Source organism: Nicotiana tabacum, chromosome 19, assembly GCF_000715075.1.
Source record: "Nicotiana tabacum cultivar K326 chromosome 19, ASM71507v2, whole genome shotgun sequence".
NCBI classification, from domain to species: domain Eukaryota; kingdom Viridiplantae; phylum Streptophyta; class Magnoliopsida; order Solanales; family Solanaceae; genus Nicotiana; species Nicotiana tabacum.
The window spans coordinates 150,154,032-150,179,330 of record NC_134098.1 but is presented as its reverse complement, the minus strand read 5'-3'; the positions used below and the strand labels follow the sequence as shown (position 1 = coordinate 150,179,330).

Below are 25,299 nucleotides of genomic sequence, written 5' to 3'. Positions count from 1 at the left end.
TGATGCACCATCTGGTTTCCTTCATCGCGTTCGCGAAGAGGAACTGAGAGGCTGGCAATATTTGCTCTTTGCGTTCGCGAAGAAAAGAACGCGTTCGTGAAGGGTGGACTGGGTGTACATCGCGTACGCGAGAGGTGTTACGCGTTCACGAAGAAGAGAGGAAGCAGCTGAGGACCCCGGGCAATTGGTCTACGCGTTCGCGTAGAGGGTGTCGCATTCGCGTAGTGAGGGGGAACGAAGCATCGCGTTCACGATGGGTTGAACGCGTTTGCGTAGGAGGCATTAAGGCAGAGGCATTTTGTGCTTCGCGAACGCGAGGGTGATGTCGCGTTCGCAAAGGAGGAATTTGGATGGGAGCTATTTTGTGCTTCGCGGACGCGAGGCACTGACCGCGTTCGCGAAGAAGAAAAGCGTGGGCAGTGAGTTTAAGTTCTGAAAATGGGACTTCGTCCCATTTTCAGTTTTTGACGATTTGGAGCTCGGATTGAGGCGATTTTTGGGTGATTTTCATAGGAAACAACGGGGTAAGTATTGTTAACTCAATATTGGTTAAATTACCCGAATCCATGGTTATTTTTATCATTTAATTGACGAATTAAGTTAGAAAAGTTTGAAAACCCTCTTAGTTTAAATTGAAGATTTGAGGGTCGAGTTGGAGTCGGATTTTGATAAAATTGGTATGATTAGACTCGTGGTTGAATGGGTTTTCGGATTTTATAACTTTTGTTGAGTTCCGAGACGTGGGCCCCACAGGCGATTTTTGAGCTAAAATTCGGATTTTTATGGAAAATTAGCATTTTCTTATGAAGCTAATTCCAATAAATTTTGTGGGCTGAATCAAATTAATTGTGACTATATTCGAGCCGTTTGAAAGTTATACGCGCAGAATGGAATTTCTGGAGCATTGCTTAGCTTGCTCGACATTGGATTTGGCTTGTTCGAGCTAAGTAACTCTTCTAATCTTGGAGCTGAAGGTATGAACCCTGAATATATGTATTATGTGAATTGTTGGGAGGTGACGCACATGCTAGGTGACGGGCGTGTGGGCGTGCACTATAGAAATTGTGACATAATTATTTCTGTGGAATTTTGTAGTTAAATAATCTTGGCATTTTCCATGCGATTTTATGTGTTAAAGAAATTTAGCTGAAAAGCATATTAAAAATTATGTTGATGATATGTGCCAGTATTATTGGGATCCACAGAGGTTATATTGCTATGAATTATTGGTTATGTTGAAAATTCATACTCAGTCATATCCATTTCATTACATATCATATCTCATTCTCTGTTGTTATTTATTGATATATCATATCATCATATTCGGGCTACTCTCATGACATTGTGAGCCCATGAGAGAGAGACTAGAGAGATTGATGACTGAGGGAGGCCCAGGGCCTGATTGTGAGGATATTTTTTTTGGGATCGGGCTGCATGCCGCAGCAGGCCATATTGGCTTTACATATATTATTACTATTATATGGATCGGGGCTACCCACCTGCAGCAGGCCTTATTGGATTATTATTGTACGTGAGTTGGCCGTGCAGCATGTGAGTTGGCCGTGCGGATCCTTATATTATTATTGCACGTGAGTTGGCCGTGCAACACGTGAGTTGGCCGTGCGGATCCTTATATTATTATTGCACGTGAGTTGGCCGTGCGGATCCAGATATTTATATTATGGCACGTGAGTTGTCCGTGCAGCACGTGAGTTGTCCGTGCTTATAGCGCTTGGGCTGTAGGAGCCCCTCATGAGTCTGTACACCCCCAGTGAGCGCAGTTGACTATAAACAGGGATCGGGCTGCACACCGCAGCATGTATTGTATAGCGCTGAGTGATTGAGTGTGCTGAGCACAGTGAGACAGAATGCGAGACAGTGAGATTGAGTACTCTGAGAGTGTGAGTACATGAGTACAATCTCTGAGATACATTGCATTGCCATGCACACATGACATATATGCATAGAGATGTGTTTTCTCATGCTGTACGGTATCACATTGTTCATGATTTCTCACACATGTTGACATATGAGCATAGTGATGCATTTGTTTTATACTGGTTATCTGAAAAGAAAATGAGATATTTTATTTATTATTGAAAGAATTTTGGAAAAAATCTGTTTTCAAACTTATTCACATTTTTGGTAACTTTGGCAAAAGATTTGGATTTTCACTGATGTACTTGAAAGGAAGAACTATTATTTCTGAAATCATGATGTGACTGAGCATTTATCTCTGAGTTACTTCTGGTACTATTTGCTTTATGTCGTTATTAACTGTTGTGGATTAGTGGCTTTGGACCCGACCTTGGTAGAAGCTCGTCACTACTTTCAACCTACAGCTAGGTTTGTTATACTCAGTACATGTGGTCGGTTGTACTGATACTACACTTTTGCACATTTCGTGCAGATGTTGGCTGCTGTTGTTGCTGTGCTCGAGGGTTGCGGGATCTGAAGATGTACCTGCGTTCCTGTTGTAGCTGCCTCTTGTTCAGAGTAGCCTCAGATTTATAAAAGCTCTGTTTATGTATTATTCAAACAGACTACGTATTTATTTCATTTCCGCTTTGTACACTCTATTCTTAGAAGCTCATGATTTGTACTACCAGTTCTTGGGGAGATGTATTGGTTTTAGATATTTTCTTTTAATTAATTTCATTGGAATTGGATTGTTGGAAATTGACTTACCTAACGGGTTGGGTTAGGTGTCATCACGACTAGTGGGATTTTGGGTCGTGACACAAGCTGGTTATGAAAACTAATAGTATTATACTACTATTCAGTAAAGAGATAAAATTCTAGTTATTTGATTGGAAAAAAAGTGCATGATTAACCTAGGTTATTTCTTTAGCTTCAAGAACTTCAAATTTGAAGTACAAAACAAAAATGGATCGTTTGCGGACAAGCAAAAATGAATGTTTTAGCACGTAGAGAAATCTGCCTTCTATATTATGCTTGTTTAATATGCTCTTGCAGTCATGCTATTAGTGTCAATTGAATCTGCTTGTTTAGTTCTTAATAAAATAAAATAACTAATCCACAAAAAAATAATTGGAAAGATATGTTAGATTACACGCTTATTAATGCAACGAGTGTTTTTTTTTTAAACTCATTACTAAGCTCTTTATAATTCTACTCCTAACACTAGATTTTGCATTATTCTGATTGATAGTACTAACTTTTTTCTCCTACTTAATTTCCTTGTTTTTTCATCTAATTTTCATATATTTAGTTACTTTCTGTGTGTTATTTTGTCCTTCTTCACACAATAACGATAATAAATTTTTTGCTAAGAAGATTCAAAAACTAAAATAATAAACATATGAAGAACTCTTGAATCATGTTAAGAAAATTCAATCATCTATCAGTCCGGTACACTAAGCTCCCATTATACGTGGCCGGACCGCAAGGTTATATATATAATTTTACTTATATATATACAATAAAAAATTTGAAACAAAGTACTTGCTCCTTAAAGAAATAGGTAGTTGGGAAAAGAAAATTAAAAAATAGTTAGAGGGGAGGCGCGAAGCCGTTAATGATTGTGGAGGACGCGGTTCATTCCCTCCAACCTGACAACCACCGAACAGCCGATTCCCTTTGCCTATATGGCCTTTCCCAACTATTGATTAATTTACTCAGTCAAAAATCTATATATAAACCCCTTTACAACTTGCATTTTCATTTCTTTCCCATTTTCCATTAAACCCTAACCCCCTGAACTTCGATTGTCTCTCTGTTTTGTCTGTATATTAAATCGACAAATTGAACGTCTTAAGTTTATGAAATAGCACTGCGAGTTCATTTTAACCGATCGATTTGATCGATCGGGTTTGTTTACAATAAAGAATAGTGGAAGCTTAGGAAGATGTCGAAGTTGTATGGAGGGGATTTCAATCAGAAGATAGATTACGTGTTCAAGGTGGTGCTGATCGGGGATTCTGCGGTTGGGAAATCGCAGCTATTGGCCCGGTTTTCGAGGAATGAGTTTAATCTTGATTCTAAGGCCACCATCGGTGTTGAATTCCAGACGAGGACTTTAGATATCGATCATAAGACTGTCAAGGCTCAAATTTGGGACACTGCTGGTCAAGAAAGGTAATTTTGAACTTCATATCTGTGTAAGATCTGTTAATATTTCGCGGTGATAGTGATTTATTCCAAATTGTCGACTTTTGATCTGTGAATTATATAATTGGTATTTGTTTGATATGGGTTTGATCAAACGGTTCTGTTATGCTATACAGAGACTTAAAAGACTGTATTCTGATATGTTCACTTAGATGTGTTCTTTTCGAGCTATGATCAGATATGTTTCTCTATTTGATAAGAACTTTGTCTTTTAGAAGGGATATACAAGTAACTGTGAACCCCAAAATATGGAGTATTGGAATGAAACGGGTTCAAATTGAGCAAAATGATTACTTAGTCCCATTTAGCTCGGAATTGTCGATATTGAGGAATCATATAATTGACCCCAATTAGATTAGCATTGTTTGAGATTGTAAAGGAGTGCCCCTTTTTAATACATCTAATGCTTCGCCTCATATTCTGCGTTGGGTCATTTGATTCTTTATTATCTTTTTCTTACTCATTTTGTATCAATCCGTAGTTTGATTTACCTTCCAAATTTAGTTCTTATGTTGATAAAGGGTGCATTTTATTGATTTAATTGGGGATAACTCCATATAAAATGACATGCAAGAGTAGAGGATCTAGATAAAAATGTGATCCTCTACAAAAAGGTCCCAATCATCTATACTAATTGGAATTTCATAGGTTTTCGAGAAATTTCTACATAAAACGTAAATGATCCTCTTTTTTGATAAGTCCGGAAACATAAATGATCCTCTATTATGTACAAAAGAGTTTTCAACCTCTTCAACAGGTATTTTCTTCCTTGCTTTCTAAATCTTCCAAGTGAGTGCCAAAGGAACCATTTCCTCCGCTCTACTCATCCTCCTTTTTCTTCTGAATACCTAACTTAGTAGCAAACTTATAACAAAATATGGCACTAATCTTTCGATACCCAACATATTCCAAATTACTCCACAATTTGCGGCTGTCCGATGCACAAGGCATCCCGCGTTCACGCAGGGTCCGGGGTGTGATGTAGACAACCTACCTTAATGTAAGCATTAGTTGCTTGAAATTCTAGTTAGCAAGTCATTCACATCTTCACTGATTTCTTGCACACAAAAACCAACTTATATGAGTTATATCCCTCTTTATCAAGTTCTTGGATGTCAAGAATGGCTATAGTCAAGAATGGCCGTCAAGAATGGCCATAGCTATTAAATTAAGAGCATATATATCATTACCTTCATTGCCATCTCCATCTTTATGGAGTTGAGGCAAGAATTCCTTTTTTATTTCTTTGACTTGTTTAATTTGGTTGTTGTCAAGTTCTTTACCATTTTCTTTGGTTATTTTAAGTTCTCAGTTTCTGCTGCCCTGGTTTTAGATTTATGAACTTCATAAATTTCTCTAAAAGGTAGCTATTAGTAGGTTTCTTTTCCAAACACAGAGTGGGCAGGTGTTTGGGCTACCTAAAATTCTCACATAATTTAATGTCATCCTGGGAACTCCTTCCCCTGGATTATAAGTTTTGCATTCGTAAGTCAGGTAAATGGACTGTAGCTAAAGACAATCTGTGCTGGTACTGAACGACAACTCCATGCATAATTAAATATAACCACAGTGACACAATCCAACTTTGATTCTGGGGAAAATGGTAGTTATAACTTCTACTTCCCTTTTCTTTTTAGGACTACAGGATAGCTGCAGGTATCATTGTTATCAGCATTCCATATCACCTCGAAAGGAGAGAATGTATTTGTGCCTTGAGGGGCTGTGAATACATGACATCTGGTGTAGAATGTCTAAAAATCAATTTTTTTTTCATAAAAAAAAGAAGAAAAGATAATACAACCATATGTGGAAGACTGGAAGATATTTCTTTGTGAGACCAGTCAAGTGCAATGAACATCAGAATGCTTAAGAAGTTCAGTCCTGTTTGTAGGTTTTGTATTCGTGTGTGAAATGAGTACCCTCCTAAGAAAGAAAAGAAAGAAAATGGAATTTCAATATGCAGCCGAAGATATAAAACTTTAATATAACTGCAATCTCATACTGAATTCAGGAATGTAGAGAGCTGAACTGAATGTACTAAACACTTATGCTTGGTGCAGTTTAAAAATCTGGACTATGATCCCTCTGGGTGTTTTCTTGTTAACCATTTGATTATAGGTTATGCCCCCCTCAGGAGAGAAATTAAGAGTCCCAAAGGCAATATGTGTGGTGATTGATGACTGAATGCCCGTAGAAATGCTTTGATACCAAACATGAATGTGAAGTGAGGAAAGAGTTGCAAAAAGGAAAAAAAACTGAAGCACAATGTATTCCTCTAAATGATAGTTGACAATTCGACATAGTCTGGTAACTACTAATCTGATGTGGGACACCCTTTACCTATTAATAATATAAAAAGATGTCCTCTGCATAACTTAGTAGTTGTTCTATATACGTGCATTATTATGGTCATGCATGATTATGCTTGTGCCTGTCGCAAGAAAATGGCTGCTATTTTCCAGATGCTCTATGTGCCCTTTTGGGTCTCAAAACTTATGTTTGGTGTGTGGCTCCAGATATAGGGCAGTAACAAGTGCATACTATCGAGGTGCTGTTGGAGCAATGCTGGTCTATGACATCACCAAACGTCAATCCTTTGATCATGTTGCTAGGTGGTTGGAGGAACTGCGGGGCCATGCTGATAAGAACATTGTCATCATGCTTGTAGGCAACAAGACTGACCTGGTTAGTCTTCGTGCTGTACCTACTGAGGATGCCAAAGAGTTTGCTGAGAAGGAGAACCTATTCTTTATTGAAACATCGGCCCTAGAAGCAACAAATGTTGAGACAGCGTTTGTTAATGTCTTGACGGAGATATATAGAGTTGTGAGCAAGAAATCCCTTGTTGCCAATGAGGCAGACTCAGCTGGGAGTTCAGCTCTCCTCAGGGGAAAGGAAATTGTTGTTCCTGGCCAAGAACCTGTACCAAGTGGGAGCTCATACAGCTGTTGCAGATCTTCATAGGATTGATCTTTTCCAGGAGGTTTATATGTGGGTATTATCTGGTAATCAGTTTTTTTGGTCACTTGTAGCTCTCAACGGCTTCCACTTCTTGATGTCTGGTTCCCTTTTTTCTGTGACATTTATACTTTTCTTTCCCTTCATGTGGGACTGATGAGCAAGAGAGATGTACTGATCCCTGAGTTGGAACAGTATTGCTACAGTAGAATTAGATAGTTTTCATTCTTCATGTAGGTTTTCACGAGCTTACAAGTATGGCATTGTCTTCTGAGGGGATATAAGTTTGATGTGTTCCATTGTGTATCATAATCACATAAGATTGTGTTTCTTTCTTGCTTTTACTTCCTGATACCTGAAATTGTAACTTGCAGTTGAAAACGAACCAAAAACATTACATACTGATCAATTAAAGTACACGCGTCCTTTCACTTTCTTAAGGGAGCACTGGAAATCTTTTTCTTACTTCTCTATAGTAAGTGTATACATCTTGACTTCCTGCAGTTATTCCATGCATTACTACTTCCCTGCCTTGGAGACTCCTGTCATTTTTTTCGCTATAATTGGCATCATTTGAATAGGGAAGAGGGAGTGCTGGGAGAGATGATGACTTTTAGATACGGTGTTTAAATGACGGAATTAAATTAGCTATAGTAAGTTTTTAAAAACTAAAGTTTAGAAAATTTCAGACCCTTCTGCTTCAGAACTTAGGGTATGAAATTTTAAACTGCTATAGAATGTTTGAATTTTGATCTGCCAAAATTAAATTTGACAGTTTAAACTTCTTTGAAACTTCAGCCCCACGATTGAAATTTTCAGACCCGAGGTTTGAAATTTGATTATAAGATAGCTAAACTTTTTAAAAATACTTTGTAAATTTTGACTATTCTTTAAATATCGGTCTTAAAAATGAAAATTTGTGCACTTTGCCGCATTGAACTTGAGGGCGGCCCATTCGATAAACTTGGGCTTGTATTTGGTTCAGTTAGGTGGGCGGGTCATTGCCTCTAGCCAAGTTTAGGCTTAGCCCAACTTGTAATGTAACTTGATGAGTCGATGTGGAAATGACTACACAGTTGAGCAGAATGAACATCTGTTGATATGTCAATAATCAATACCTATTTGTTGGAATAGAAAAGGCAGACTAATGAATTTGCTTCCACTTCACCATTTTGAGTGCAAAGTTGTCATATACCTAAACTGATTGACCTTCTTAGCCACCCAAATAATTCTAAATTTTTTTAGTTTTCCAGTCTTTGAACAAAAGAAGGATAATCCTTGCAAAAACAAATAGTGGCTTTCAGTTATGACACAGAATGAAAACTTCATTTTATACTTCATTATACACTCCATCATTTTGATCAAACTGGTATACGTAAATACACGTGCACATCTTTGTAATGAGAGTTGGCATTTGAATTGAAGATACTATTATAAACTAAAATATTTTTTTAACGATGAATCTGTATACAAAACAACTGGAATATGATTTTCTCATTCCACTTGTGAACCCACAAGATTTTCATGTATTTATTATTACTACTACCCATAATTCATTAATTCATCCATATATTGCCCTACCAATAGGGTATATTTTGAATCCACAAACTTTTCAGAAAATTTTAATAATAAATACATAAATAAATTGACTTGATATAGATTGTCAACAGAATGAGATGAGGTAATCAGCTCCCTTACAGGTAAAAGTACTTGTTGCATCATCATAAGGATAACTATAAGCATCTGGACAAGCCTTCTTGAAAATTTCTGAGTACTTTGTAGGTTTGCATATGTTGGGATCATTGAATTCCTCAGTGCAACAATACTCTGGTTTATTAAAAGCAAGGCATGCACTTTTACATGCAATGACTGTATCATTATTTGTTTTCACTTGTAATTCAGGAGGACATTGTAAGTTCAAGTCTGAAACACACTGGACATTTGAACAATTCCCAGATCCACCTAAAGGGTAAATTGATATGGGGATATTGAAACCATCCACAAAACTAACATCATAGAAATCCATAGGACTATCAAGGGTGAACTCTGCAAGTGAGGCAGGTGGGTTGCCACCTGCACCATTGCATTCGAGTACTCCGCCGCAATCTGCAGTGGCACATGTCCCTTTACCTGCAGTGGCGTACACAGAATTTACAACAACAACAATAACATGCCCAGTGAATTTTTACAAGTGGGGTGTGAGGAGGGTAAAATGTACGCAGCCTTACCCCTATCCTGGAAGGGCAAAAAGATTGTTTCCAATAGACCCTCAATTAAAGAAAGAATGAAAAGAAGTAATGACAACAAGTAGTAACAAGAACATGATAAAACAAAGTCGAAACAAAATGATAGAAATCTAAGAGTATAAAGATATCAAACTAGCACTAAAGCTAAAATTCGCATGTATAATTCTCCATTTTCTAAAAGTAACCTAGCACGTAAAAACTATGAACAATTTTGTCTTTCACTCTTTCCATCTCTTAGTCAAATGCCTCTCTAATTAGTCAGATCCCTCACTATAAAAGCTGCAATGCCCTTCTTTTTCTATCTCCCTTTAATTTCTTCTTCCATATTTGTACCTTTCCTCTAGTAATTGGGACCAACAATTCACATGTCAAATAAGAAAGTGCTTTCACATAATTATTTGGCTCAAATTTAGAAAGTGCTTTCACACACGCGCACGCACACACATATATCATTTCCAGGGGCGGAGCCACAACGTTGGTTGCGGGTTCGGTCGAACCCACTAGCTTTTGTTCAAACTCTGTATTTATACTAAAAATCTAATAAATATATATAAATTATTAACTTAGAACACAGTAACTTAAAAGGATTATAATCTCGAACCCATAAAGTGCAAATCCTAACTCCGCCTCCGATCATTTTGATACCCCTTACTAAAGGGTGTCATCGTCACTCGTGTTTACCTGAGGTGTCAAAGTTGCATTGGCTTCGTGGCCAGAATCGACCTGACCAACCAGTAGGTGCTTTGATTTCTGCAGTCTCATTTGGTTGTAGCTGCAAACCTCCATTCATTAGTAAGGGATGACCTCCTCCTGATAAAATTCCAGGCCATATTTTCATATTACATTTGTTTTTTAATGTGAAAACTGCAGCATCTCCACCTGTATGTAAGATCATATATAAGTATTGAGAAGATAGTATATTTACATTTTAAGAAACAAGAACTATATATATAGAGCGTTAAAGAATACTTACCAATGAAAAAGAGAAGGAAATAAAGGATAAGAACTAAGAAATGTGGTTCCATATTGATTTCCTTTTGACTGTTTTTGAGTTCAAGGATTTTTTAGATTTTTGGATCTTGAAATTGATGGTGTATATATAAGGTTGAGATGAAGTTAGGAGTAGTTGTATACTCTATTTATGAGGAAGTTGAGAAAGGTTGATGTGAGAAAGGTCAATTAATATCTATCAATCATAAATGAATTAGAGGGAGGGTTATCTTCACATGCCTAAAATTAAATCTTTAATTGTAAATTATGAAAAAAGGAAAAGAATGGTTGAAAAAAAAATAGAAGAATTATAATTTCAATGATTTTTCTACCTAAATGAAATGGGTAGTCATGAAAAATAGATGGTGGTTTGAGAAAATGAAGGAAAAAATTAAGGCTGGTTTCTCCCCCTAGCTTTAGACTCGTTCTAGTTTCAACATCCTTGGTGTATATATTATATATGATGAAATTAAAAAAAAATTGTTTGATTTACGTTATCAATGATTTCTTTTTCTTTTGTGTTTATATCATACCGAGTGGATATTATGTTGTTTCTTCTATGGACCTCGATTAACAATGTCAAAGAAAAGTTTTTGCTCATAAAACTCAACAATGTTATGTTAGTACAAAATATTGTTACTAAAATTTTGGTGAAAAGTATATATCTTTAATCTTTAAAAAAAAGAACAATATCATGTAAAATGGAACTAGTTAAAAGTAAATTATAATTCACGGAGATAACATAATTTGAAGATGTCAAAATCATTTCGTTTGTCACAGAAAACCCTCCAAAAATATTGTATTCCTGAAATACTGAAACAGCAAAATCATGTTGTAATCACTTCACATCATTACGTTTCTCATAGCTTTCAGCTGAACTTTCTCCTCTCATGGCCAAATGTTCGTGTTAAACAATTGGCACCTCGATGGAATTGTAACAACACTAAGATTTGACGAGAGTGTATGTGTGTATAATTAAAAATAATAATATTCGAACATATGATATTTTTCTTGTGGTTTATATATTTCATAAGTTTTAGTTTTGTGTAAAATGATCAGTTTATCCCTGTCCAATGTCACTGTGATAATTAATTAAATTGACACTCTCAAAAACATAAAGTAATGGTCAACGAAAAAATGCAAACACAGGAGATTAATATTTAATATCTCCATATGTAGCCACAAAAAAACCAGTTCGTTTCCTTTACGAAATTATGTAACCCTGAGGTGAACGAAGATTTTAGTATCAATATCCTACTATCTATAAAATTTCTTTTACATGATTATATTATCTAGAAGAGTATAATCATAAAGATGATTATAGGTAATTAACACTATTCATAAAAAGTGAGATTGATAACTTAAAAAATAAAACATATCATATGCTACAATATATATTAAAATACACAGATAGTGTAATTTTTTTTTTACACAATTAGTGTATATAAGTTAATCTTTCGAAGCAACTTGTTCAAAGTTCAAAGTGCCGTATAAACTCGACACATTGTTTAACGATTTGGCACATGAGTAGCATATGGCTTGTCTTTGCATTTTTTATTTTTCTCTCCTTAATTCGTTTAGACCATAATTGTATTTTTTATAACTAGAAGGTCATGTTATGAGCCTATGCATCTGCAAGAGGTTACCAGTAATAGAAATATTGAACACTAAATTCAAACCATAGATAAATTTTCAAGTTAATTAAGCGAAGCCATGTGCAGTGTTACAAACCTTTTTATTGTGTTCATCTTCCCTTGCGTACAAGTAATTCCATGGTTAGGACTTAGGAAGCCATGGTCATTGTCCGACATTTGGAACGTGCTATTGAAATTAATCCTAAGATTCTTACCTCCCGTAATATTTTATTACTATAAGTTTTGGCACGTGTTGTTTTGTAGGGTTGTAGGCGAATTACCATTTTGTTACTGTATACAGTCAAAATCGGGTTCGCCTCTTGTGCGACTAATCGAAACTGAAAAATGATAGGTTAAAGTTCAACCTCGAATTATTTCAAACCGAGGTGCGAAGCTATATCGTTAAACTCGAGACCATGTCATCGAACAAAATCGAGACTAGACGAGATCGAGAAAAATTTACCAAGCCGAATAATAGAAGGACAAAATATCTGTGATCGGTTATAGATCACAGCGGAAATCTCAGCACGTATCAAGGATAGGCCGATTGATTAGCAAATCATGAGATTTCTTACCTTGTATAGAATTGTATCGAGAGTAGGACTCCCCTACTATATAAAGGGAGTCTGAGCATTTGTAAAGGGATACATTACGCAACATAAAGCAATATACTGTTATTTTCTAGCTTTTATCATCTTGTTATTCTGTTCATACATTAGTTGAGACATCTCTCCGATCAAGGGTGATCGAACTCGAGGGCCAAAGCTGTTCGATTTGATAAACAGTTTGGCATAAGGCTGCTCGATTCGTGTGGTTTGCATTAATTCTTTTATCATCAATTTCAATTTTAATCTGTGTTCCTTAATTTGTATCAAGTTATATCACGTATCCATAAAACCGCGTATAAATTCAATTGTTATCCGATTAGGGTAAACAGTTTGGCGCCCACCGTGGGACTAAGGATAATAGTGATTACCTGGTACAAACTTTCATCACACACTATTTTACACTTGTTCTTTGGAGTATCTTTGATTCTAGAACCAAAATGTCGAACTCTAAGTCAACACCTCTACACGTGGACAATGATTTTAGTCACCACGGCGAAAATGATAACATAGCACCAGGGAACGACATACCTCCAGTTGGCCTTGATAGAGTTCCGGCTGTAGATCCAATTAACGTCAGCTCGCATGTTGCCATCAATACAAATTTGGCCGTCGATCCCGAGAATAGCATCCGTAGAGACATTCGATCAGCCGCTCAAAGTACACGTTGCGGCGAAGAGGGCGGGATTAGCCTGCGGGTGATCTTCGAAATGTTGCAGGCTCAACAAGCAGCGATAGCCCAGCTCCAAAACCAGAATCACCCAGCGAGCAAGATCGAGCCCGAGCCGTCCCAAGAAGTTGTCCATAGGGTCGAATCGGTTTCAAGGAAATCGAACGAGAAGGAATTGGAGTCCGATCGTGCAATCATAAAGATGCTCGAAGAACTGACAAAACAAGTTGAGTCTGGGGAAAAGAAGATCGAGGCAAACGATAAGAAGGTGGAAACTTATAACTCCAGGGTCGATCAAATCCCGGGGGCACCACAAATATTGAAGGGTCTGGATTCCAAAAAGTTCGTGCAAAAACTCTTCCCCTTGAGCGCGGCTCCCAAATCGATTCCCAAGAAGTTCAGCATGCCCGAGATTCCTAAATACAATGGAACGACCGACCCAAACGAGCATGTCACCTTTTACATATATGCTATCAAAGGGAATGATCTAGAGGATGACGAGATCGAATCTGTCTTGCTAAAGAAATTTGGGGAAACCATGTCAAAGGGAGCTATGATATGGTACCACAATTTACCACCTAACTCTATTGATTCGTTTGCTATACTTGCAGATTCTTTTGTAAAGGCACACACTGGGGTCATCAAGGTCAAAACCAGGAAGTCGGACCTTTTCAAGGTAAGGTAGAAGGACAACGAAATGCTCAGAGAATTCGTGTCTCGATTCCAAATGGAACGAATGGATCTGCCACCGGTCGCCGATGATTGGGTTGTTCAAGCTTTCACCCAAGGACTCAATGTTCGAAGTTCAGTGGCTTCACAACAGTTGAAGCAGAATTTGATAGAATACCCGCTATTACTTAGGCCGATATGCACAATCGGTATCAATCAAAGATCAGGGTCGAAGATGACCAGCTTGGAGCTCCTTCCGGGTCCGTTTATTCTATCAAGGACCGTTGATAGAATCAAGAGGGACATTGACCGAGAATCGAGGTTGAACAGGGATCAGTATCAGTCATATAATGGAGATCGTAGGAGCAGCGGATCTGGGCGAAATCCTGTATGAAATGAAAGGAGGGGTGATCGAGGCTAGAGCTCTCGAGGGCTTATGAGTAAGAACAGCTTCGACAGGCCTATCGTACCTAAAGAGGCACCACGATTAATAGAATATAACTTTAATGTTGACGCAGTCGGCATCGTATCGTCTATCGGACGCATCAAAGATACCAAATGGCCTCGACCTTTACAAACCGATCCAGCCCAGAGAAATCCCAACCAAATGTGCAAATATCATGGCACCCATGGCCACAGAACGGAAGATTGTCGATAATTCAGAGAAGAAGTAGTCAGGTTATTCAACGACGGGCACCTTCGGGAGTTTCTAAGTGATTGAGCCAAGAATCATTTCAGAAACAAGGATTCCAATAAACAAAACGAGCAAGAAGAACCTCAACACATCATCATATGATTATCGGAGGGGTCGATGTTCCCCAAAGTCTGATGTTCAAACGTACCAAGGTGTCAATCACGAGGGAGAAACAAACTCGGGACTACATACAAGAATTATCACTATGTTTCTGCCATCTCCCCTTTTTGTGAACAGAGAATGATCATAGGCACTTTGAGAGTATCCAACAGTGAGCAATGCATTAGACAACTTGATGTTCCATTGTCTTGATGCCTGCTTTAATCCATATAGTGATGTCAATAGCTTGCATACTTTGGACTCCCCCTGCCTATGGAATCCCTGTGGCAAGTCCATGTATACATCTTCCATGAGGTCTCCTTGCAAAAATGCATTATTGATATCCATCTGATAGAGAATCCATCCTTCAGAGGCAGCTGAGCTGATGACAGTCCTGACTGTAACCATCTTGGCAACATGAGAGAAGGTCTCATGGTAGTCTAGACCCTCTTGTTGTGTGTAGCCCTTTGCCACCAATCTAGCCTTGAACCTGTCAACTTCCCCATTAGCCTTATATTTTATCTTGTAAACCCATTTTGAGCGTATTGGTTGTTTCCCTGATGGCAAGTCAACTACTACTCATATATTGTTGTCCTCAAGAGCATGTATCTCTTGCTTCATAGCACCAATCCATCGATTAACTTGTGATGCTTCCCTGAAAGAAGATGGCTCAATGTTGTTGGAGAATTCTGTCAGGTAAGATTGGTAATGACTTGGTAGATGGTCATATTGAACATGATTGGTGATTGAGTGAACGAGATTCCTGGAGGGAGTGACAGGCTCTTCATGTAGTTCTTCATGTATAGGTACTTCAACTGGTGCATTGGCTCAATTTTCCATCTCTGAATCCAATTCTACATCTGCTCCATTATCCATCTCTACATCCATTACATGATCAATTTCATCTGTTGCAATCCCATTGTCATCTTCTTCCACCTGGGCAACTCCCTCACCAGTGATAGTGTTAGATTCTGTTCCTTGTAGTGATTGACCAGAAGTTGGTTCACACATCTGCTGAGTTGGTTGGACTGCACACTCAGTATGTTCTATAGATGAAGAGAGAAATAGATCCTCAGAAGACTCTGCTAATTGCTTGAAAGGAAAAAAATTCTCTCTGAAACTAACATCCCTGCTAACCAGAAAGGTCTTGGAGTCCAAATTAAACAACATATAACCTTTCTGAGTTTCTGAATATCCTATCAGCACAGTTCTTCTTGCTCTTGGTGATAGTTTATCGCCCTTGGGCAGGATGCTTGCATAGCATATGCATCCAAAGACCCTCAAGTGTTCAATCTTAAGAGGCTTCCCATGTAGCATTTCATAAGGTGATTTACCATCTAGTACCCTTGTAGGTAGTTTGTTAATGAGGTAGACTGCAGTTTTTACAGTCTCCCCAGAACCTGGTTGGTAACCCACTCTGAAACATTAGTGCTCTTGCCATCTCCAAAATATGCCTATGCTTCCTCTCAACTACCCCATTTTGTTGAGGGATATAGAGACAACTACTCTGATGTATAATGCCAAATGAAGACAACAATTCATTACACTTTGCATTAAAGAATTCAGTTCCATTGTCGAATCTCAGAACCTTAATCGTTGTCCCAAATTGATTCTTTATTAATGACAGAAACTTTCTTAGTACAGTTATCACCTCACACTTTGAATTCAGTAAGCAAATCCAAGTATATCTACTTTAATCATCAACTAATGTAGCAAAATAGTGCTTTCTATCATAAGTGGTAGTCCTATATGGACCCCATACATCAATGTGCACAAGCTGGAAAACACAATTAGATTTGCTGTTACTAGTAGGAATTTTAGTCTACTTTGCTAGGCTAATGGACAGATTTGATAGTCTTCTTGTACTTTTTGATTCAGTTTGTTCTTCAAAGCTGGTAAATGCTACATTGCCATTGGTGATGAATGCCCTAACTTTTGATGCCATAATGTTGTTGTTAAAGGTTTACACAAGTAATTTAATTAAGTAAAAACTATAATTTAAATAAGTAATTCATGCTTTTGAGTCCTAAACTACCGGACCTTTAGCATTTAATAGTAGCTACGCACGGACTCTCGTCACCCAGTGCGTACGTAGCCCCCCACAATTAGCAATATTTATTTAATTTAATTGCCTATGGGTAATTTCCTCATCACAAGATTAGACAAGATACTCACCTCGTCTTGCTCCAATTTAATCCACTAGTAGGCATTTCCCTCGATTATCCAACTTTGATTGGCTCGAATCTAACCAAAAAAAATAATTCGATACAATCACTAAAATTTATAGGAATCAATTCTATAAGAAAATACTACATTTTCAATAAAAAAATTCCGAATTTAATTAAAATTTCGTCTGTGGGGCCTATGTCTCGGAATCCGGTGAAAGTTACAAAATCCGATAACCCATTCAATTACGAGTCCAACCATACCAGTTTCACTCAAATCCGACTCTGAATCGATACCGAAATCTCAAAAAATCGTTTCTATGAGATTTCTAAAAAATTCCCAAATTTTAATATCAAAACACTAATTAAATGATGAGAACAATGATATATTTGTGTTTATAGACCAAATCCAAGTTAGAATCACTTACCCCAATGTCTTTTTCTTGAAAATCTATCAAAAATCGCATTTGCTCAAGCTCCAATTTGTTAAAAATGGTGAATGTGACGAATGCCCTCTTTTATAATTCTGCCCAGGCAGCCCTCGATCATGGTCGAGGATCCTCGGCCTCGATCGTGGCTTCGATCTTGGGTCTCGATCTTGGGGCTCGATCTTGGCCCAGAATTTCCAGCATAAAGGAAAAATTGCAACAATTGTTTTAAATCCAACTTTTGATCTGTTAACCATCCGAAACTCACCTGAAGCCCTCGGGACCTTAACAAAATATACCAACAAGTCCTAAAATATCATACAAACTTATTTGAAACCTAAAATCACATAAAACGACGCTAAAATCATGAATTATGCTCCCATTCAAACTTAATAAAACTTAAAATTTCCAACTTCTACATTCAATGTCGAAACCTATCAAATCAACTCCGGTTGACCTCAAATTTTGCACACAAGTCATAAATGATATAACGGAACCATGAAAATTTTTTGAACTGGATTCTGACTTAGGTATCAAAAAGTCAACTCCCCGGTCAAATTTCCAAACTTAAATTCTTGTTTTTAGCTATTTCAAGCCTAATTTAACTACGGACTTCCAAATAAAATTCTGAACATGCTCCTACTTCCAAAATCACCATACGAAACTGTTGGAATCATCAAAATTCTATTCCGGGGTCGTTTGCATATAATTCGACATCCGGTCACTATTTGAACTTAAACTTTTAATTTTTCATCAAAAATTCATATCTTGGGTTAGGGACCTCGGAATTTGATTTCGGGCATACGCCCAAGTCCCAAATCACGATACATACCTACCGGAACTATCAAAACACTGATCCGAGTCTGTTTGCTCGAAATGTTGACCAAAGTCAACTCAATTGAGTTTTAAAGCTCTAATTCACATTTTAATCCATTTTTCGCATAAAAACTTTCCAGAAAATTTTACGGATTACGCACGCAAGTCGAGGAATGATAAATAGTACTTTTGAGGTCTTAGAATACATAATTAATTATTAAATTTAAAGATGACATTTTGGATCATCACATTCTCCACATCTAAAACATACGCTCGTCCTCCAACGGGTTTAGAATTATACCTGAAGTGTTGAATAAGTGTGAATATCTGCTCCGCATATTTTTCTCAGCCTCTTAAGTCGCTTCCTCGACTGGTTGGCCCTTCCACTAGACTTTTACTGCAGAAATCCTCTTGGACCTCAACCGTCGAACATGTTTATCAATAATGGCAACTGGCTCCTCTTCATAACCCAAGCTATTATCTAGCTGAACTGTGCTGAAGTCTAACGCATGTGATAAGTCGGCATGATACTTCCGGAGCATAAATACATGGAAAACCGGATGAACCCCCGATAGGCTGGGAGGCAATGCAAGATCATAAGCAACCTCCCCAACTCGTCTCAACACCTCAAATGGGCCTATAAACCTTGGGCTCAACTTGCCCTTCTTCCTTAATCTCATGATTCCCTTCATCGGCGAAACTTTCAAAAGAACTTTTTCACCCACCATAAATGATAAATCACGCGCTTTCTGATCCGCATAACTCTTCTGTCTTGACTGTGCTGTACGAAGTCACTCCTGAATCCACTTTACCCTTTCCAAGGCATCTTTCACCTAATCGGTACCATATAACTTAGCCTCACCGGGCTCAAACCACCCGATGGGCGAACGACATCGCCGACCATATAAATCCTCAAATGGAGCCATCTAGATGCTAGATTGGTAACTGTTATTATAAGCGAACTCGGCCAAAGGCAAGAAACGATCCCACTGACCTCCAAAGTCAATCACACATGCCCTGAGCATATCCTCCAAAATCTGAATTGTCCGCTCTAACTGGCCATCGGTCTGCGGATGAAAGGTTGTGCTGAGCTCTACATGGGTCCCCAACTCACTATGTACTGCTCTCCAGAAATATGAAGTAAATCGAGGGCCTCTATCTGATACGATAGAAATTGGCACACCGTGCAACCGAACTATCTCCCGGATATATATCTGGTCCAACCTATCTGAAGTATACGTAGTCACAACAGGAATAAAATGTCCCGACTTGGTCAGCATGTCAACAATGACCCATACTACATCAAACTTCTGCAAGGTCCGCGGCAACCCAACTACAAAGTCCATAGTGATGTGTTCCCATTTCCACTCTGGTATAGTCATCTGCTTAAGTAGGCCACCTGGCCTCTGTTGCTCATATTTAACTTGCTAGCAATTTAGACACCTAGCTACATACTCAACTATGTCCTTTTTCATTCGCCTCCACCAATAATGTTGTCTCAAATCACGATACATCTTCGTAGCACCTGGATGAATAGAATATCGAGAACTGTGTGCCTCCTGTAGGATCTGTTTCCTCAGTCCATCCACATTAGGAACACATAGACGATCCTGGAGTCGCAGAACACCATCCACTCCAATAGTAACTTCTTTGGCACCACCCCGTAGTACCGTTTCTAGAAGAACCATTAAGTGTGGATCATCATACTGGCGAGCTTTGATCTAATCAAATAGTGAAGACTGAGCTACAACTCATGCAAGAACTCAGCTGGGCTCTGAAATGTCCAGCCGCACAAGTATGTTGGACAAGGACTGAATATCCAAAGCTAATGGACTCTCCTCTGCTGAAATGAAAGTCAAACTACCCATACTCTCCGCCTTTCTACTCAAGGCGTCTGCAACCACATTTGCTTTACCTAGATGGTATAGGATAGTAATATCATAATCTTTTAGTAACTCCAGCCATCTGCGCTACCTCAAATTTAGGTCCCTCTGCTTGAACAAATGCTGCAAACTGCGATGATCAGTGTAAACTTCATAAGACACCCCATAAAGATAATGCCTCCAAATCTTAAAAGCGTAAACAATCGCAGCTAACTCCAAGCATATGCAATAACTCACCTTTCCTGCATTAATACACAACCCAAACCAACGCGTGAAGCATCGCAATACACTGTATACATTCCCAAATCGGAAGATAGCACTAACACTGGTGCTGTAGTCAATACTGTCTTGAGCTTCTGAAAGCTCACTTCACAATCATCAGACCATCAGAACGGAACACCCTTCTGGGTTAATTTGGTCAAAGGTGCTACAATAGATGAAAAACCTTCCATGAACCGACGATAATAACCTACTAAACCCCAAAAATTCCTGATCTCAGTCGTTGAAGTGGGGCGATGCCAATTCTGAATTGCCTTAATCTTTTTGGGATCAACCTTAATAACATCACCCGATACAATATGCCCCAAAAATGCTACAGACTCTAGCCAAAACTCACATTTAGAGAACTTAGCATATAGCTTTTGTTCCCGTAATGTCTGAAGCACTACTCTCATATGCTGCTCATTCTCCTCCTTACTGCGCGAGTAGATCAAAATGTAATCAATAAAGACAATGACAAACGAATCAATATATGGCCTGAATACCCTGTTCATCAAATCCATAAACATTGTCGGGGCGTTAGTTAAACCAAAGGACATCACCAGAAACTCATAATGACCATATCTAGTCTGAAAAGTAGTCTTCGGAACATCTGAATCCCGAATCTTCAACTGATGGTACCCCGACCTCAAGTCAATCTTAGAGAACACCCAAGCACCCTGTAACTGGTCAAATAGATCATTAATACGCGGCAACAGGTACTTTTTCTTAATAGTGACTTTGTTCAGTTGACGATAATCAATACACATCCGCATTATTCCATCCTTCTTCTTCACAAATAATACCGGTGCACCCCAAGGTGATACACTCGGTCTGACGAACCCTTTGGCTAGTAACTCCTCAAGTTGTTCTTTCGGAGCCATGCGATACGGTGGGATAGATATAGGCTGGGTATCTGAAGCCAAGTCAATACAGAAATCAATATCACGATCAGGTGGCATACCTGGAATATCTAACGGAAATACATCGGAGAACTCCCGAACTACAGCCACTGAATCAATAGTTGGAGTCTCTGCAGTAGTATCCCGAACATAGGCTAGATAAGCCAAACAACCCTTCTCAACTATGTGTTGAGCCTTTATAAAAGAAATAACTCAATTAAATGAATTAACAGGCGAACCCTTCCACTCCAGCCTAGTGCTCTGATACCATGTTGTCACGACCCAAATTTCACCTATAGGTCGTGATGGCGCCCAACACTACAGCTAGGCAAGCCAACTAATAAGTCAATCGTACATTGGTTAAACTTTTATTCCAAGAAAATAATAAAAATACCAACTTCTACCAATGTGTGTGCCAAGACCCGGTGTCACAAGTGCATGAGCATCTAGTAGATTATACAAAACTCCAAATACTGTCTGAAATAAAATAGACAGAATATAAATATAAGAAGAGACACCGGTAGCTGCAGAACGGCTCAGAAAGGCATCTCACCACTATGCCTCGGGATGACGTGGGTATGTGATGATAGGTCCTCCACTAGTACCTGTCTCAGATCCTGCACAAAAAGTACAGCAAGTGTAGTATGAGTACGTAAACAACGTGTACCCAGTAAGTATCAAGCCTAATCTCGAAGTGGTAGAGACGAGATGGCCGACTTTGACACTCACTATGGGTCAATAATAATTGAAATAAAATTAGGATATTCAAATCAGCATGATTTACAGAATTTACAAATAATTTATTTAATCAGCGAAAATAATCAAATTCCTTCAAATGTAACAATTCTCAATATATTAATTAAATTCCTTCAATTCAAATAAATTCCAATTTATCAATTAAAACTCATTTACAGGAGTAACAATTAATTCCTAAACAAGCAAGAATAATAATTCATTAAATTTCAAGGATTTTCCAATTTATTACTTAGCTTCACAAGCTGAAATAAATTATTAAAGTATCGTGTAATTATCATTATTAAGCACGATTTCTGCCGAGGATGTACGGCCCGATCCAGAGTGTCGTGTACACTGCCGAGGAACGTGCGGCGCGATCCATAGATGCATCTATCCTGCCGAGGCATTCGGCCCGCTCCACAAGAAAGGAGGATATTTTCTTATGTGCCTCCGGAAGGAGAGTATATTTATTATAAGGTAAATTCGGGAGGAGAATAATTTCTTTTAACAATTAATTGATTTAAACAGACAATCAAGCCTATGAGATTTCCATCATTTAATATCTTTATCTAACAATTCACAATATATTCATATAGATATCAATTAATATAAATAAATCAAAAAATACAATTTACACAAGTAAGGCATGCTTTGAGTCCTAAACTACCCGGACTTTAGCATTAATAGTAGCTACGCACGGACTCTCGTCACCTCGTGCATACGTAGCCCCCCACAATTAGCAACAATTATTTAATAATTATTTAATTTGAATCACCTATGAGGTAATTTTCCCCTCACAAGATTAGACAAGAGACTTACCTCGTCTTGCTCCAATTTAATCCACAATTTTGCCTTTTCCACGATTATCCAACTCTGTCTCGCTCGAATCTAGCCAAAATAATTCGATACAATCACTAAAATTTATAGAAAATAAATTCTATAAGGAAATACTATATTTTTAATAAAAATCCCAAAATTAATTAAAAATTCGCCCGCGAGGCCCACATCTCGGAATCCGGCGAAAGTTATGAAATCCGACAACCCATTCAATTACGAGTCCAACCATACCAATTTCACTCAATTTCGACTCCGAATCGATACCGAAATCTCAAAATTTCGTTTCTATGAGATTTCTAAACTTTTCCAAATCTCAAATCTCAAAACCTGCCAAAAGTCGTCTCTGCTCAAGCTCAAGTTCGTCAAAAATGGCAAATGGGACGAATGCCCTCTTTTTATAAAACTGCCCAACAGCCTTCGGAACTGGTCCTCGAACTGGGCCTCGATCGCGGCATCGAACATGTGACTTCGATCAGGGCATCGAGCTTGGGTCTCGATCCTAGCCTCGAGCCATACCTTCGATCATGCCCTCGAGCCATACCTTTGATCATGCCCTCGAGCTTTACCTTCGATCGCGGCTTCGATCACAGGCTCGAGCTTGGACCTCGGTCATGGCCTCAATCAGGGTATCAAGGTTGGGCCTTCGATCATAGACTCAATCATGGCATCGAGCTTGAGCCTTCGATTGTGACCCCTTGATCTTGGGTCTCGATCCTGGCCCTCGAGACTTGCCTTCGATCATGGCCCTCGAGCTGGACCTTCGATCATGGCTTCGATACACTAGCTCGAGCCTGTACCTCGTCAACCCTGGGCTCGATACCTGGGCTCGATATCTGGCTCGATATCTGGGCTCGATATCTGAGCTCGATCACAGCCCAGAATGTCCAACATAAGAGGAAAAATTGCAGCAGCTTTTTAACTCAAATTTTTGATCCGTTAACCGTCCGAAACTCACCCGAGGCCCTCAGGACCTCAACTAAATATACCAACAAGTCCTAAAATATCATACGAACTTAGTCGAACCTCTAAATCACATCAAACAATGCTAAAACCATGAATCATACCCCAATTCAAGCTTAATGAAACTGAGAGTTTTCAACTTCTACATTCAATGCCGGAACCTATCAAATCAACTCCGATTGACTCAAATTTTACACACGTCATAAATTACATAACGGAGCTATGAAAATTTTCGGAACTGGATTCCGACTCCGGTATCAAAAAGTCAACTCCCCGGTCAAACTTTCAAACTTTAAATTTCTATTTTAGTCATTTCAAGCCTAATTTCACTATGGACTTCCAAATAAAATTCCGATCACGCTCCTAAGTACAAAATCACCATACGGAGCTGTTGGAATCATCAAAATTCTATTCCGGTGTTGTTTTCTCAAAATGTTGACCGAAGTCAAACTTAGTACTTTAAGGCCAACTTAAGGAACCGAGTGTTCCGGTTTCACCTCAAACACTTTCAAATCCCGAACCAACCATCCCCGCAAGTCATAAATCATTACAAGTACCTACGGAAAGTTTTATTTTAGAAAACGGGGTTCTACAAGTTAAAATGGCCGGTTGGGTCATTACAGTAACAGTCTTGACATGACAATCTAGAATAACATAATATGGAGATAACCAGTCCATGCCCAAATAATTTCAAAATCGGTCATCTCAAGCAATAGGAGATCTGCTCTAATTTTATAACCACAGAATGTAATAATACAGGACCGATAGATCCGGTTCATAACAACAGAATCGCCCACAGGATTGGACACATAAACAGGAGTACTCAAGGACTCACGAGAAACACCCAAGAATAGAGCAAATAGAGATGACACATATGAATACGTAGATCCTAAATCAAATAATACTGAGGCATCTTTGCCGCAAACAGAAATAATACCTATAATCATGACATCTGAGGCCTCTACATCTGGTCTGGCCGGAAAAGCATAGAACTGAGCTGGAGCGCTAACTGGCTGGCCTCCGCATGGCTGGCCTCCACCTTTAGGACGACCCCTACCCACCTGTCATTCACCTCTTGGTGGTCGGACTACTGGTGGAGCAATTGGTGCGGTAATCATAGGCTGCTGACCCTGCTGCACTGGTCTACCCCGCAGCCTGGGGCAGAATCTCCGCATGTGACTAGGATCCCCGTACTCGTAACAACTTTTTGGTGCGATAAGCTGCTTACTAGAAGTCTGGCCCTAGTGACCTGAATACCCACTAGAAGAACCCTGAATAGCTGGTGGGCAATAAGAACTCTCTGGTATAACACTGAGATAGGGCCGCACTGGAGCACCTCGAGGAGGCGATGGTGCTGGATATGGGGACCTGCTGGACTGCCCTCTCACGAACTGACCTCTTTCCCCAGACGGAGCACCTCTGAACTCTCCAGAATACCTTAACCGCTTATCTCTCGTAACCTGCTCTCGGCTCCGCTGACGTACACCCTCAATCCTGCGGGCTATCTCCACGACTAACTCATAAGAAGTACCCATCTCAACCTCTCGAGCCATAGTGACCTGAATGCCAGTATATAAACCCGCAACAAACCTCCGAAGTCTCTCCGCCTCAGTAGGGAG

The 25,299-nt window shown here is 38.8% G+C and overlaps 2 protein-coding genes across 2 annotated transcripts; one reads left to right on the top strand and one right to left on the bottom strand.

Moving 5' to 3' along the window:
- The first annotated feature begins 3,511 nt into the window (after window positions 1-3,511).
- LOC107807251 (ras-related protein RGP1) lies at window positions 3,512-7,433 on the top strand. Its single transcript, XM_016631599.2, has 2 exons — window positions 3,512-4,098; window positions 6,648-7,433. Exons 1-2 carry the CDS (start codon window positions 3,869-3,871, stop codon window positions 7,093-7,095), a joined length of 678 nt encoding a protein of 225 aa, XP_016487085.1. The 5' UTR covers window positions 3,512-3,868; the 3' UTR covers window positions 7,096-7,433.
- A 1,124-nt stretch (window positions 7,434-8,557) lies between these two features.
- Window positions 8,558-10,462, bottom strand: LOC107807243 (pathogenesis-related thaumatin-like protein 3.5). The gene is made up of 3 exons (XM_016631590.2): window positions 10,309-10,462; window positions 10,017-10,214; window positions 8,558-9,219 (listed from the first exon to the last, which is right to left on the bottom strand). Exons 1-3 carry the CDS (start codon window positions 10,358-10,360, stop codon window positions 8,753-8,755), a joined length of 717 nt encoding a protein of 238 aa, XP_016487076.1. The 5' UTR covers window positions 10,361-10,462; the 3' UTR covers window positions 8,558-8,752.
- Between the last annotated feature and the right edge of the window lie 14,837 nt (window positions 10,463-25,299).

Coding starts and splice junctions, on each gene's coding strand:
- LOC107807251 (XM_016631599.2), top strand. CDS start 3,869: ATGTCGAAGTTGTATGGAGGGGATTTCAATCAGAAGATAGATTACGTG. Junction 4,099..6,647: donor GACACTGCTGGTCAAGAAAG/GTAATTTTGAAC, acceptor GTGTGGCTCCAG/ATATAGGGCAGTAACAAGTG.
- LOC107807243 (XM_016631590.2), bottom strand. CDS start 10,360: ATGGAACCACATTTCTTAGTTCTTATCCTTTATTTCCTTCTCTTTTTC. Junction 10,215..10,308: donor TTTCCTTCTCTTTTTCATTG/GTAAGTATTCTT, acceptor TCTTACATACAG/GTGGAGATGCTGCAGTTTTC. Junction 9,220..10,016: donor ATGCAACTTTGACACCTCAG/GTAAACACGAGT, acceptor ACGCCACTGCAG/GTAAAGGGACATGTGCCACT.